Consider the following 15518-nt stretch of genomic DNA (forward strand, 5'->3'; position numbering starts at 1 on the left):
CTCTGGTGATCCCAAACCTTTGTATGATCTCTATTTCATAAAACCCTAAGAGAGGTCCTTTTCATCCCTTTAGGAAACCTTGATCTAGGTGCATCCCTTGTATTGACGATCCTTTCTTCTTAGGTCTAGGCCTCCTTGCAAGCCTTTCTTGGAGGTCCTTTATCTTGCTCTTGAAGCAACCAAGCCATTATCTGAGTATCTCCTTTGAATGGGCTTTGGAAATCACCTCATACCTAGCCATTGACCTTATTATTCTAGTGATTTCCCTAATACCGAGACTCCTCCCATCAATGAAAGTCCGTAAAGAGTAGGGGGCAATGCCTGAGGTGATAGTGGGTCCTTGTCCTGTTGTTTCCATTTGGTCTAGTAGTTGTCCTTTAGGTACCCCTCCTAGGACCCCTGCTAGATTGTGTGATAACAACACCTATTTTAGTCTTTCAAAAACATTAATATAAATTTAATTTCTATTGTAAGTGTTAGGTGAGCCTACTATGATTATATAAAGAGCATTGTACACACTATCAAGTCGAATCTTCATGGAGTCCGTCATTTTCTCAACAACATACAACCTGTCCAATTATTTTCTCTACAACTTACAACTTGTCTAACAGGTTAGAGTGCACTACCCTAAGGCATCGCTTCACTTTAAGTGAAAATTCCATAAAAACATGACTTTCAAGAAAGGTCTTAATATGCCTTAATAAATGATATAATAATTATTTGTGTAAGCAAAAATCAAGGAAACTCAGATGCAAACACATCTAATTTTGCAATACAATAAAGTAAAACATATGTGAAAGCATGAGTGCTTATATTGCTGTGTAATTTAGTAGTGCCAATGCATGTGTGTGAGAGAGGGTCCGAGAAATATAAAGTGCAGTAAATAAAAAATAAAATACATTCCTTTATGGAGAAAAATGTGTACATGATATATCCAAGTTTTCCTTCAACCATACGCTACCATCAAAATTCAAAAAATTATTATTTCTATACAAATCCAATAGCAGTATAAAATCCATATTAGGGTTTCCATATCTTCATTGTGCTATCTTCACTATATGTTACCAACAAATTCCTATGTGGATGAGGTGTTACACCAATTATGTCCTTGTCATGTGCCTGCAATAGGAAAAGAAAAGTTCAGGTCAATATGAAAAAATAGAAACATTTATGTAAATCAATAGAGCTATTATACAACGCTTTAATTATACACAAATTCATCAACAATGCTCCAAAGTCTATGGAGTTAAACAATGCCTAAAAATGCAAAAAAATTATTGAAAGAATCCACAATAGGATGCTTGCAAAAATAGATAAAAAAGAATCAATTATAAACAGTGTTATTAGATGCTGCACTTGGGCACTTTCCCGCTAGTATACTGAAGAACTTAAATTTTATGCTATCCAAGTCCATATCCTTTCAAACCATAGTCACAGAAGTGCACTGAACATCTTTTCAAGGAGAAGTGCCCTCAACATATTCACAAGCACAACACGTTTACTTTGAACCACCCCATCAGTCACGATCAAAGTCGCACCACTATGTCTCGCTCATAACGCAGCAAAACTCAGCAATAATTCAGCCTATAAAAATTCATGGAAAATGCATTCAAAAATCAGGGAACATAAAAACACAACAACTCAAGAAAACTCAGCTAATCTCAGCAAAATTTGACAAACTCGATAATAGCTCACCGAGCTGGACAGAGTCAGCAGAATCTCACTTTGTTGGGAAGCCGAGTCAACTTCTGAATGCTCCAACAAGTTTCTTATGTCCAATTTCACTGGTCACGGTGTCTGCTTGTGCAATGCACCTTCAGAATAATAAAAAGGTAACTACTATCTCAGTGACAATGAAGGGTAGAAAGTGATCATAGTAGTGACAATACAGTTTGGTATTTTATTAATATTATGATTATTATTCAAATTGTCCCTAATACAGATGCAACTTATGAAGATTGCAACCAATAATCTGGGCATGTATAGACAGACCACTTCTAAAATTTTCTAATGTGCATCCTTTCTATTGTTCTCTCACACAACATCGTTCCCGACAACTCAAACATTTGAAGACCAGCATGGAATTAAACCCAATACTGCCTGTGTATATGGGACATTGTCTTTTGGGATGCCAACATGTTATATAGAAAGCAAAGACTTTGATAGAAACCCTTCTGTGATGGTCAGTGCCATATGATCATAACACAATCCCAACCCAATAGCTTCGAGATGCCATTTGACCATATAGGAAAAGCATTAAATTTATATTAATGTCCACTAAAGACCAAAATAGATTGGTTATAGGAGCTAGTGATTACAACCAGCAAAAGAAGCCCAACCAAAACCCAACGGGTGAAAGGAGCCCCCACAGGATGAGATGAAATGAAATGAAAACTACAAGACAGATGGACGTACATGGGGCAGAAGACTATAGCTTAGTACCCCAGATCTCCTTATCAAAAATGATATCCTCCCTACCAAGCCCAGTTTTCCTGCACATGTGGCACAGATAATTATATTTTGTGTACTAACACACCTCATCATATCATTGACAACTAATATATATATATATATATATATAGAGAGAGAGAGAGAGAGAGAGCAGGTCCCACACATGATACCGCTACCAATAATGTCCCATAACAGTCATTACTTGATAAATCACCACAGAGGAGTTGCAGTTATGGCTTTATGATGATGCAATAATCATCATGAACCCTGTTACTCGCCATTTCGTCTGGAACAAATTGGCATCCTAACAATACATTGAGGTAACTTGTTTACAGGTCCTAATCTAGTTAGACATTTCAAGGTGAGTTTTGTGTGAAGTATTTCTATGCCCCTAGCATAATATGGTCCATTATGATGCTTTAATGGTTTTATGTCTCTAATGAAGCTGATCTCACTTGATTTTGAAATGTTTTGTTCAGGTGGTATTGCACATGCAGTGGAGATCCCTTGATGGATAGCTTGACTCCTCTTCAACACCTTCCAAGGGATCCTTTGCCCCATTCTAAGAGCAGACATGACTTTATCACCCCAATGTTGCCCCTCTAGAGATGAGCTGGGCCTTGAGTAGCATCCACATACTTCTACACCTCTTGATGAGCCTCCAGATGTTAAAACACTGAGCTTGAAAGCTTGGGCGTTGGACTATTTGATGATGTGCCCAGATGGACCCAAGACATCCCCAAGCTAGCCTTGACCCTATTTGATGGATGATGCCTTGTTCCGAAGCCCAAATGACGATGGTTGTCACTAAGATGAATTGGGAGGGCTAGCACATCCCTCTTTGATGCCAACACTTGGCCTAAATGGTGCCACGTCACTCCTACATGCATGGAAAGGGTGACATAGGCCTCCTTTTTGATGACGTCATGGTGGAGGAGGTGCCCTTTGGAGATGTACACATGCACTTTGAGGTTTTCTTGGAGTGAGGAGCACTCTTGGACCATTGCCTCACTTGCATGATGCATTATTGCCTATTTTGGAAGATGAAGTCATGGTGTAGATCATTTTTCTTCCACACCTGTGGGCTATTTTTTGGTATTTTCCTATGTTTTAAAGCTATTTCAAGGTTGGCTTGTGACCTTTGACCTAGCTGAATGCTCAACTAAACTTGTTTTAGGGATTTGTTTGTAAAATTATGAAAAAGTGACTTGGTTACCCTCATATAAATAGAGTGGGGTTACTTTTCATTTTGATCATCATCATTCATCACACTTCTTCTCTAGAAGTGCACACTAGCTCTAGTCTTTTATCTATCTAGCCGCAGTGTAGATTTATGGTGTGAATTTGTCTTTGGAGAAGGATTTTTGCATGAGAAGGTTTCTTTGGGATAGATCAAAGTGATTCTTGTGGAAATTTTGTAAATTTATTGTGTATTTTTAAAATTTGCATGCTATAATATGTGAATTAGGCAATGTTGTTAAAATCGCGATCGGGATTTATTCGGCGCCGGGAAAAAAGCGGAAAAAATCGTAAAAATCGGGAAAAAAGCGGAAAAAATCGGGAAAACATCGTTTGACACAAAAATATTCATTTTTTTTCATTTTTTTTCAATTTTTTTAATATCTAAACCATCTACAACATAAAATAAATACATTGACACATAAATATGATAAAAAAACTAATATATAAGATGTTTAATATCATTTCTAGCGCTAAAATCACACATAACATTGAATCATGTCCTGAATAGTAAGTCCTGAGTCCCAACTCAGCCTCAAAATATCAACAAAAAATATGATAATGTATCTCATCATGTCATAATGTCATATACAATAAAATGAAAGTCTAAGACTCTAATCCTATTGATTTCCTCTACCCCTCTTGCGAGAAAATGTCACTGCTTTCTCTTTCCCCCTAGATGAAGATGCTGGTGCCTGTGGTGGTGGAAATGGCAGTGGAGTCTGACGTGCTCTAGAAGCTGAAGGAGTAGCTGTAGAAGTAGCAGCTACTGTAGGTAGACGGAGACCACGTCCTCTACTGGTGGTAGTGGTAGCCCGGGTAGGCGGTGTCACCTCCTCCTCCTGCTCCTCCAACTCCTCCTCCTCCTGCTCCTGCTCCTGCTCCTCCTCCTCCTCCCCCTCCTCCTCCCCCTCATCCTGCACTAACCAATCCTCAGTGGGATCCATGAGAGGCCTCTCGGTCTCAACCCTCCATTCAGCAGTGGTGTCAATCCCATCCAATGAGATGGCATCCATATCAGGTGTCTTCTCTAGTTGCCTCACCCACAATCGAAGATTGTAGTAGACATAGACCATGTCATTAAGTCTACGGGACTCCAACCTGTACAAAGTTCATCAAATAATAATTAATAATTAATATTAAAAAAAAAAATATTGTTTAATGAATTCAAAAATTTATTTGGAAATTTGCAATATTTTAAATGTTTAAGTGTTAAGTTGTTAACCTATTGCGCTTCTTGTTGTGTATTTTTTCAAATACACTCCAATTGCGCTCACATCCCGAGGAGCTGCATGTTTGGCTGAGGATGCGTACGGCAAGCTTTTGCAAAAGGGGTACTCTGCCACCATACATCTTCCACCATGCGTCTACAACAAAATTACAAATAAAATTTTAAATAAACATAAGAAAAAAATGGAATTTGAAGAGACAATGAAATTTGAAACAAAGTTACAAAGTACAAACTAAAAAATACCTGGCATTTTAATCGTCCTATCAATGACAGCCATCTCAAAGCCAAATGTGTCACCTGACATCTTATATGTCTCAATTTGTCTAGAGATCTCTATACATTGTTCTGGAGATCTCACCATCTTCTGGACACAGGTTAATAATCCTTCCACGACCTCAGTATCAAAATCAAACCCACATGCATAAGAAAATGCAGGGTTCAAGAAAAGCCCAACAGCATGAATGGGACGATGGAGTGTGTTGTTCCATCGCTCATCAATGACGTTCCATAGAAGGAGTTGTCTCTGGAACCCATCATCTCCCTTGTCATCATAGTAGGACCGAATGGCTTCTTTGGCCCTGTCCATGGCTTCATACAAATAGCCCATTGCGGGCTTCTCACCATCTACCAACCGAAGAACCTTTACCAAAGGTTCAGTGACAGCGCACACCTCCTGCACTCCCGCCCAGAAGTCTTCTTGGTATGAAACAAGTCTGCACACGGCCTCTCCTTCTGGTTTGCGGCTCATTGGCAAAGAACGCCACTCCTCTGAAAGAAACATTCTCTTCAAATCCCACATAGATTTCAAGAGGGATTGAAGAGATATGAAACTCGTCGCAAACCGTGTAATGGCGGGGCGCACCAACTCTTTGTTGTTGGTGCATTGTCTCATCAAGCTAAGCACAGATGTGTGATTGTAAATAAATTTTGTGATGCTTTTTGATGAGTCAACAGTCTCTTTGACAAAGGGAATTTTCCCTATGTCCTCTAACATCAAATCAATACAATGGGCAGCGCAAGGTGTCCAAAATAAAGTAGGATGCCTATCCATAAGCATTCTACCAGCAGCAACATAATTTGCAGCATTGTCCGTTATGACTTGGACAACATTTTCTGCACCCACCTCCAAAATAAACACATCCAGCAAATCACATAAAGTTCTTGCATCTTTGATTTGATGAGTTGCATCAATAGATTTGATAAACATAGTCCCCTTGGGACAACTAACCAAGAAGTTTATAAGGGTTCTCCCCTTTTGGTCAGTCCAACCATCTGACATAACAGTGCATCCTGTTTGTGCCCATGATGCCCTAAAATCCTCCAATCTTTGGGTGCAGTCACGCTTTTCATCTTGAAGAAGCCGGCCTCTGAAATCATGAAGAGAAGGGATTTTGTACCCCGGGCCAACACTGGCAATAGCATCAATAGTAGGTTGGAAAAATGGATTATTCCTTACAATGCTGAAAGGAATATCACTCCAGAGGAGAAATTTTGTCATCAACTTGTCAGCTTGTTGTTTTTCATTTCTTTTTAGCATTGAACCGATAGTTGGTTGTGCACCAGGTGTGGTTCGAGGAACAAAAAATGATGATGCAGCTACCGGATTGACTGACGCTGCAGTAGAACCAGTGCCACTTGGCCCACTTCCTTCAGCTGACCTTTTTAGTTGCCTCAAAAGTTCTTCTTTGGCCTCTTTAGTGTGCTCTAATTCTCCCAATGATTTCATGGCTTTTCGGATAATTTCAGCATTTGTATTTTTACAGGGCTCCACATTACGTCCAGGGATTTGTGCAAGGTGGAACTTCAACCTGTACACCCCCCCGAATATCTCCTTTCCACACAACTTGCAATACAAGTTTTGTCTATCATTCGGAGTTTTAGGTTCACCATATTCCCAGAAAGGATCCAATTTCCTTGGCATGTTTGTTTTTGAATTTTGAATTTGCAAACCTATGGAAAAGTAAGGATTAGGAAATAGGAATTTAGGATTACATAATACAAATTACAATTTAGCATTTACAAAATTACAAGTTAATTATTTCCAAAATCCCAATTTCCAAACCCAAGTTACCCAACCAAATGCCAATGGCAAATGCCAAAAAACAATGAAAATTCAAAAAAAATAAACAATGTTTAAAAAAATGAGAAAATAAAAATAAAAAATTGGTTCTCATAGTCATAACAAATAACCCATCCCAAATCAATGAAAAATTTCAAAAAATTCTTTAAAAACAATGAAAAACAAAGTTTTTATAGAAGCAAAACAAAAAAAAATTAATCTACATACCTTTTTTACGGACAAATTGGTGATCTTGGCTTGGATTCCTCCTAAAAACGCTTGGATTCGCTCCCAAATCCGACGGAAACCCTTCAGCTGCTCTCCCTCACCTCTTCTCCTCCTCCTCCGCGCGGACAGCCAAATGAATAAAAAAAAAAATCGATTTTTGCATATAAAAGCCCGCTGCCCGCGCCTGTAGCGATTTTTTCACAAAAAATCGCGATTTTTTGAAAAACTCGCGATTTTTTGAAAAACTCCCGATTTTTTCGAAAAAATCGGGTATAAAAAAAATTGGCGATTTTTATGGATAAAAATCGCGATTTGATCGGGTTATGGTTAAAATCGCGATTTTTTGAAAAAATCGCGATTTTATCGGGATTTTAACAACACTGGAATTAGGCTTTCTATGTGTGACATGTTTAAATTGCAATATTTATCTTGAAATCTTGATTGCTTATGCTAGGTAAAGCTTCTCTTCCTTGAATCCTTCAAGAGAACTTTGTTGTGTGCATCTCTTGAACTTAAAATCTCCCATCTAAGAAGACGCTCTCGCCTTCTTTATCAAGATCATCTTCATTCAATTTGACCCAAAAGACTCCATTGCCCAAGAGGTGATGATCAATCTTTCCTTAATAGCTATTTTCTCTTTCTTCTCTCTAAATTCTAGACATATAGGGTTAGCGTTTTCTTGAAATTGTGCTAAATAGTAATTTTATTTGATGTGTTATTTCCCTCTTAATAGGGACTGCATTTATAGTTGGAGAAAAACAAAATATAGCATTAATAGCATTATAAACCCATAATATTAGGGCTGACATCATATTTTCTATTGTTGTTTGAATCTTGATGCATGTTCCAACCAAATAAACTCATCTGCATGCCCTAAACCCTGCATGCCTAAATGATAACCTTGTTACTTTAATGATCTATACTTGTAAGGCTATTTCTTCTAGCTATTAAATGACATCGCAAGCCATATCATTGAATATCTATCAAACAATAACTTATAACCGTTCTCTAATGTATTTAAGTGGTCTGGGAATAGAGTATTTGAACCTTGATAAAGAGTATCATAGCCTACTTGGCTTCGCCGGTATCTTATCCCAATCACTAGACCTCGATTCACCTTGAACCCTTCTTATTGAATATCCTTTAAGTAATCTATATAGGGAAGCCTCCCTTGTGGTTTACTTTACCACTAAATAGTTGGAGAGAGGTTGTTGAGGTGACCATGGTGGCTGATCTCTTGTTGCCATGAGGTCTAGATCTACCTAGTGGGGCTTTGCACTAGGCCTACTAGATTTTGTGGTAATGTTTTTGGTGTCATTGTCGACAAGGAGTTGATTCCAACTCCTCCTGATTCGAAGTCTATGAGTCAAGATTCGTTGACGAGAACATCCCAAACCCTAAGTTAGAATTTCTCATCTAGCATCTCCATTGGAAGAAGGAAGCCCTAGTTCTTCATTGATCTTCAAAGATTCCATGCTTATAGGGTGAAGTAAGCATCGTTCAAGGCATTTAAGTTCACCCTTACAACTCCACGATTGTGTGATATGCAAAATATGAGAAAATGGTTCCTTGGGATTTGTATGAAATGTACATTTTCTCGGGATGTTAAGTGTTGAAAAGTGTAACTAGGTTCGATCTTCGTAATGTCATGTGTAATTGTGATTTTATGTAATTGATGTAAAGAAGAAAAATAAAATCATTTTGTAATGTATGGGTCATGGGTTTCATGCTCAAGGAATTTTATTTTTAGTAGAAGCTCCCATTGAGAGCTATTAGGTTTGGTCATCAAGTCATAAAGTCCAATAAGTCAATGTCAAAGGTTGAAGACCCATTTGGGCACATTGTATATTGTAAAAAGAAGTTTTTGTTTGAGTCATTAACCCTCCAAGACCATGCCACAAGCATCCCTTGAAATCGACTTACAAAAAGAAAACAAGATGATTCCAAAAGCCATGTCGACCTTGTCTCCAAGTCAAGTTGCTAATTTACATGGGAAAACCAACTATAAATAGGCAACTCGGCCTTCATTCTAGAAACAAAATTTCGGTCAAGGAAATCTGAAGAAGAAAAGATATGAGGATCAGAAGAAGAATAGCTTCTCATCCAGCAAGAAGAAAGTGAAGGAGAGGGAAGGAATTTTGGATTGTCTTTGGGTTAATTCCTCACATGTGTCGAAGAAACTAGGGTTTCTACAGCAGGGTTAACTCAAGCTTTCTAAAAGTCAAGTAAAGGGTCTCCACATCATCATTACTGCTAGCTGAATTAGCAAGGAACAACCCTCAAGGCAAGCGAAGGAGAAACATACCAAAAGGTCCATAATTCAGTCCACACGTGTGTCATTACTGAGATTTCAAGTAGCCTAAATTGCAGATCTGTGGAGGAAAGCTGAAACTTCAAAGCAATCGTGACCAACAGTGCAAGAAGGAGAAGCAGTGAAGAAGGATCTTGTGACTTGGTCTTGGAGAGGTTGTTGTGTCAAGGGTCTTGGTCTTGGTCTTGGTATTCGTCAATTGAAGTCTCTACAGAAGAAGAATTCATTTGCATTTTCCTCTCGGGTTGGAGAGGTTTTGGCCCTGGCTAATTGCCCACATTTTGTTTCTCTTGTCACTTTATTGTCTATGCTTTGGTAGTTATTTGATGAAGAAGAACACTATAATAATCTAACTAAAGAAAGGATCCTAATCTAAAGAAGTAAAAATCATTCACAAGCAGTTATCATCTAAGGAGAAATCACCAAACCCTAAATGCCCTAGATTTCTCAACATGTTATCGAAGCTAAGGTGACAAAATGAAGGAAAGGACGTCTCATCAAGGGACACTTAATCAGAGCTAAGGTGACAAAATGAAGGAAAGGACGTCTCATCAAGGGACACTTAAGCATTCAAGGACCAAATCTCAAAAGGGCATCAAAGCAAGTCTAGAAGATAATCTTGAATTCAAGATCTACAATGAAGTATCAAAACCCTAGATCGAAAAAGAAGTTTACACCAGAAGAAGTCTTCAGATCCTCAAGTCATCATCAAAAGAACACAAAGACCCTACTCAAGTTGAAGAGATCTACAATCAAAGTAACTTGAAGATTATTCATCCAAGAGAAGCAAGATCAAGGACATTGTCATAATCACCAAAAGTTCTAAGGCACAGTGCTAGTTACAAATTCTGTTCCGGTAGGATTTCACTTTATTTCTATAAAGTAGAATCTCCCTCTCACTGAAGCAAGGACCTCCTTATCCTTGAAGAAGATCCACCAAGGAGCATCAAGACATCATCAAGAAGCCATCATCAACAAGGACATCATCATCATAAGATCTGAGGTGATCTCTCTCTCTGTGGAGCCAAGGATCACTCTTGAAGAGAACTATCTTCATCACGAAGAAGTTTTCCATTCTCTATATCATCATCAAGATCAAGGAGGCAGCAAGTGCAAGAAGCACCTCTTCAAGTAAGTATATTCATGTCTACATTTGAATCTGTCAAAATGTCATTTTGCAATGAAAGTGACAAATTGGTTTGGGACTTCAAACTTTCTTGCATGGAATAAAAGGACAAATCTAAATCTCATTGAGAATGAAGTCCTTGAACATGTCAAAGGTTCAATCATCAAATCTCCAAAAGAAGATGCTCAAGCACTTGCAAGATTCATGAAAGGGGAAATAAGGGCTCAAAGGATTCTCATAGAATCCATCAAGGATCCCCTCATCCCATATGTACCTAAACTCGAAACTTCAAAAGAAATATATGACAAACTGGTAGAGTTGTTTTCTGTCAGAATAGCAGGAGAAGTTATCTCTCTAAGGCAAGTACTCTACAAGCTAAGGATGTCAAAAGAAGAAGGAATAGCCTCATACTTTATGAGGATATCTGATATGAGGGATCAACTTCAAGATCTGGGAAAAATCATGTTTGACAGAGAGATGACTACAGTAGTAATGAATGCACTACCAGAGGAATGGGGTAACCTTACTTCAAGCATATACGGGAAGAAAGAAGCTACTCCATTCAAGGATCTATGGTCTCTATTTAAAATTGAAGAAACCAAACTGAAGGAAAAATATGATGTGGGAACAAGCAAAACAAATCAAGTATATGCCACAATGACAAAAAGAAAGGGAAATTTTGAAAAGTTTGGTCCTCAGAAAAAGAAGAAGAATATGACCAAGTTCAATGCTATGGATGTCAGGAATATGGGCATAAAAAAGAAATTGAAATTGTCCTAAGGACAATAACAAAAGAGGAAGAGAAGAAGCTCACATCACCGAAGAAGTGGAGGAAGTTGAAAAGAAGACACCCAAGAAAGAGAAAGTAAGAGATCTCTACTATGATTGAGATAGTCTTGCTCACCTACTTCGTTTCAAGTTTATGTTTTTTCAAGTTTTCTGTTGTAAGGTATGGCCATCATGAGTCTTTGAGGAGCATGTTAAGATGCATCTTGGCATCATAGAAGCATTGAAAACAAGAGCTCGTGACATCATCATAGAGTAGCATGCAGGACAACTGTAATAAAAGTCTATAGCAATCACCTATGGAAGGATATAGCTCTTGGTAATCTCATTACAAGCATAAGTGGTACTTATGAGAAGAAGAAAAAGTCATCTAGTACAAAGATCATCATACATCAGTCAAAAGAAAACATTTGTTGAATGAGGATACTCAAGATCCTCTGTTGGAATCTTCATTGGAAGCTTCATCGTTTAAATGAAAGCAAGGGTTTCATCAAGAATTCCAACTTGTAGGAATTCATGGGATGATGGTATGATGTCAAAAAGAAGTGAAGTAGGTCAAGGAATTGAAGTTCTTTCAATCAAGGAAGTTGTTGAAGGAAGTCTAGATGACCTGAAGAAAAAATGAGTTATGAAAGCTTGTATTTGATAATCTAGAGTCATGTCATATGGTTGCAAGTAACATGGATGAATGCTCTATCTCAAGAGCATGATCAAAAGAAGGAATCTCCTTGCTTTGAAAGGATGCAGGAAGGTGTTTGGTAAATTAATTGTTCTTAATTTACTTCATTAATTGTCAACCAGGATTCGTGTACTTGTGAAATGCATGTGCACTATATACGCTAGGATTCTTTCTGTGAATTAATTGATTCTAGAAATGAAACTAATTCTAAGTATGGACACAATTTGGAGAATAATTACGCACATATTCTTTCAATCCAAAGTTATATTAAATCCTAATTAACCGAATTGAAATTCACTTCTTTGCAGAATTTGAAAATCTATCTAAGTTGCAGAATTCAAACTTTCTTCTAATTGTATGAAAGGAAAATGCTTAGAAACCAAATTTCAAGAAAGAAATGATCTAATTCTATTTTGTAGAATTCAAAGCATTCTACACTAACTTGCAGAAAGAAACTTTTATACTAAATTGTAGTAAAGAAATTCTATACTAATTGCATGAAAGAGAAATTGCCATAAAAAGGATCTAATTCCTACTTGCAGAAAATGAAATGAAAATCTTTACAACTTGAGAATGATTACTTGTGTGTGTATTTAACCTCTAAAGAGTGTTTCATCAACAATTAAGAAATTGATTTAAGCTACGAAATGATTAAGTGTTGGAAAGAAGATGCATTCAATAATTGAAATCTTTTTATTGCTTTTCTGTTTATGAGTACTCTGCAATCAAAATGAGAATTATCAGAAATGTAACTACAATGGAAACAAATTCTGAAAGAAACTATAATACTAAAAATAAGCAATGCAAAACAAAACTGTAAACAAAACCTCACAGCTCGACGAGGGGCCCTCCCGTAAGTGCAGGTTAGCTAGTAGTCAAAAGATCCTCACACACGCATTGAGAAGAAAGTAACTTATATTAACTAGAACAGAGTATCATCGGTATTTACAGTAAAACAACTGTAAACTTTAATATTCGAAACTTATGTCTCAGGTCTCGGCTTACAGCCTTTATACAAATTTCATAAAACGATTTTGAGAGTTTTATGCTGACACGACATGGGTTGTTTTGACATCTACGAAAAAGATTTGATTTAAAACTCAATCTCTTTATGACTTTCTACTGAAAGAGCAAGTCATAGGAGATTCATCTCGATCCAAAATCTAACAGCTTGAACAGGTCTTCAATCTCGCTCGCTTGATGTTGTTATATTCCTCCGCTGCTTTTACATGATCGCTACACGTCGTTTTCAGAGTTTGATGTTGAAATTTGATGACTAAAAAAAGTTTCCAACAATCCCAACCTGGTTTTAATTTCACCTTATCACTCCCATTCAGTTAAATGCCCTTTCCCATAAACATACATTCAACACATAGAATTTGGAAATGGAATTTTCAGATTAAAACACATGGGACTGTCAACACATGCAGAAAATAAATATGGACATAACCAGACCAGCAACACACATAAAAATACACACAGTTTTTGGTCAACCTAGACCCAGGCAAAACCCCTTCAATCTTCTCCGGGGAAAACATGTTAGAGAGCTCTTCAAATTTATTTATCTTTCAAGTTGAGGAAAAATACAATTGCAGACAAAACGAAACAGAAAAATACAACTTATCTCTTCAGCCCAAAACTCCTTGAAAACCTGCCCACTTTGCCTCGATTTCTGTGCCCACTTGAAGCTAAAATATGTATTGTACGGATACGATTGTACAGATTGTACGAATTTTTGTACCACTGTACAAACTATACGGATTTTTTTTCAAAAACTTCTCTCGAACGGCATGCAGCTCACAACATTCAATGTTGTTCGTACTGTACCTTTTGTTGTCTTCTAAACCTTGATTTCCATGCCCAGCTTTGCCCAGAAATCACTCCTTCAACTTGCTGCAACAAATTTCTCCTTCATAACTTTTCTCCAACTCTCAGCCTCCTTTCTCCAATCTGCTCATGAAGAATGAATGCAGTCTCTCTTTTCTTTTCCCCCTTTCGTTTCCCTAAATGACTTTTGGGTAACCCTAAGATCTAATGGCTCAGATTCATTTAGATCAAGGAATGAGAATAAATGTGCTTTTAATTCTCACTTTCTATTTTTTAACTCACCCATTAAATAAAGTACCCACATTGTACTTTATGTCTAAAGTCACTTTTCACTTTATAATTAACATTGACTTTACCACTTATAAAGTCACTTTCACTTTATAAAGTCACACTTTGGAAAAGAATTATTTTGGATACTTTTCCCTAGGTAGAGACTAACCCATGGGAAACCATTTGTCCAATGTACATTAAAAATCAACTTTATTTTCTTCATATTACAGGCCGACATCAAGTCAAGAGGACTATGCTTGTCTTTTGGAGGGCTTTCTAGACACTAGGGAAAAGTGGCAAAAGAAAAGAAAAGAAAAGTCTTTTTTTTTTTAAATTTTGTTTATATATTTTTTTAATCTCTTTTTTTTCCTTTTAATTTTTTTTTACTATCTTATTTTTCTCTCTTTTCCTTTTTTTGTATTATTTTTTTTCTATGATCTTTTTTCCTAATATATATATATATATATATATATATATATATATATATGTAATTTTTTTAATTAATTGCCAAGGACCAATTGGCAAAAATGGAGAAACTCCAAAAGCTTGTAGCGAAACACTTCAACGACAACGAAGTTGATGAATTTCGATGGTCAAAGACCTGGATCAAAGAACGAGGCTCTTGTGCAGCGGTTGAGCGGCCAAAGGATCGAACGGCTTTGATACCAAATGAAGCGAACAAAGTTTGTGCTTCTCGTTAAATACTCCAGAAGACTTGGAATATGAAGATATCCATTGAGGATACAAATATTATATATTAAATGCATGAAAAATGATGATACAATGAGAATGAAAGTCATGTATATATAGCCAGGTAAGTACCCTTTCACGAACAATTATGTCTTTTACGGACATACCTTTTCATTAATTGTTAACTAATTAATCCTTTGATCTTATTTGTTGTTTTTACATTATTTGTCTTTATTTTTATATAAAGTTAGTTTGTTACAAAGGGCATTTAACTGAATGGGAGTGATAAGGTGAAATTAAAACCGGGTTGGGATTGCAAGAAACTTTTTAGTTGTCAAATTTCAACATGGTATCAGAGCTACAGGCAGAAAATTGCAATTTGAACAACAAACAGTGGTTTGGAAAACAAACTGAATTTTTGGACAGCAAATTGATATTTCGGGACAGCAAGGTGAAATTTCACACACACTGAACTTTTGGGACAGCAAGGTGTGCTGGAAAGTTTATTTCTCCATTTTCTTGGTTTTGTAAATTTTGGACAGTAGCCATGGCCATGTTCTTAAGGATACAAGAGAGACTGGATGGGATATCCAACTATGCCGTTTGGAAGGACAAAATTCA

At 37.0% G+C, this 15518-nt stretch overlaps 2 protein-coding genes across 2 annotated transcripts in view; both read right to left on the reverse strand.

Annotated features, from left to right (window-relative positions):
* Positions 1-884: 884 nt before the first annotated feature.
* The window catches only part of LOC149199265 (suppressor of mec-8 and unc-52 protein homolog 1-like), a 197214-nt gene continuing 182580 nt past the window's right edge, over positions 885-15518 (reverse strand). Inside the window, exon 11 of the mRNA XM_089400518.1 lies at positions 885-1119. Within this exon, the coding sequence (XP_089256644.1) occupies positions 1021-1119 (99 nt within the window). The 3' untranslated portion in view covers positions 885-1020. The remainder of the gene's footprint in view (positions 1120-15518) is intronic.
* LOC149199266 (uncharacterized) lies at positions 4311-5193 on the reverse strand. Its single transcript, XM_089403655.1, has 2 exons — positions 4916-5193; positions 4311-4791 (listed from the first exon to the last, which is right to left on the reverse strand). The coding sequence occupies exons 1-2, from the start codon at positions 5041-5043 to the stop codon at positions 4311-4313; spliced, it is 609 nt and encodes a 202-aa protein (XP_089259781.1). The 5' UTR covers positions 5044-5193.

The sequence above is a fragment of the Pinus tabuliformis genome, chromosome 2_1 (assembly GCF_031772625.1).
Source record: "Pinus tabuliformis cultivar Carrire ecotype Pingquan chromosome 2_1, CPIR1, whole genome shotgun sequence".
In the NCBI taxonomy this organism is placed as follows: Eukaryota; Viridiplantae; Streptophyta; class Pinopsida; order Pinales; family Pinaceae; genus Pinus; species Pinus tabuliformis.

Excerpts from the sequence above, each read along its gene's own strand:
- LOC149199266 (XM_089403655.1), bottom strand. The coding sequence starts at position 5,043 with ATGTATGGTGGCAGAGTACCCCTTTTGCAAAAGCTTGCCGTACGCATC. Across the intron at positions 4,792-4,915 it reads CACAACAAGAAGCGCAATAG|GTTGGAGTCCCGTAGACTTA; the intron begins GTTAACAACTTA and ends AACTTTGTACAG.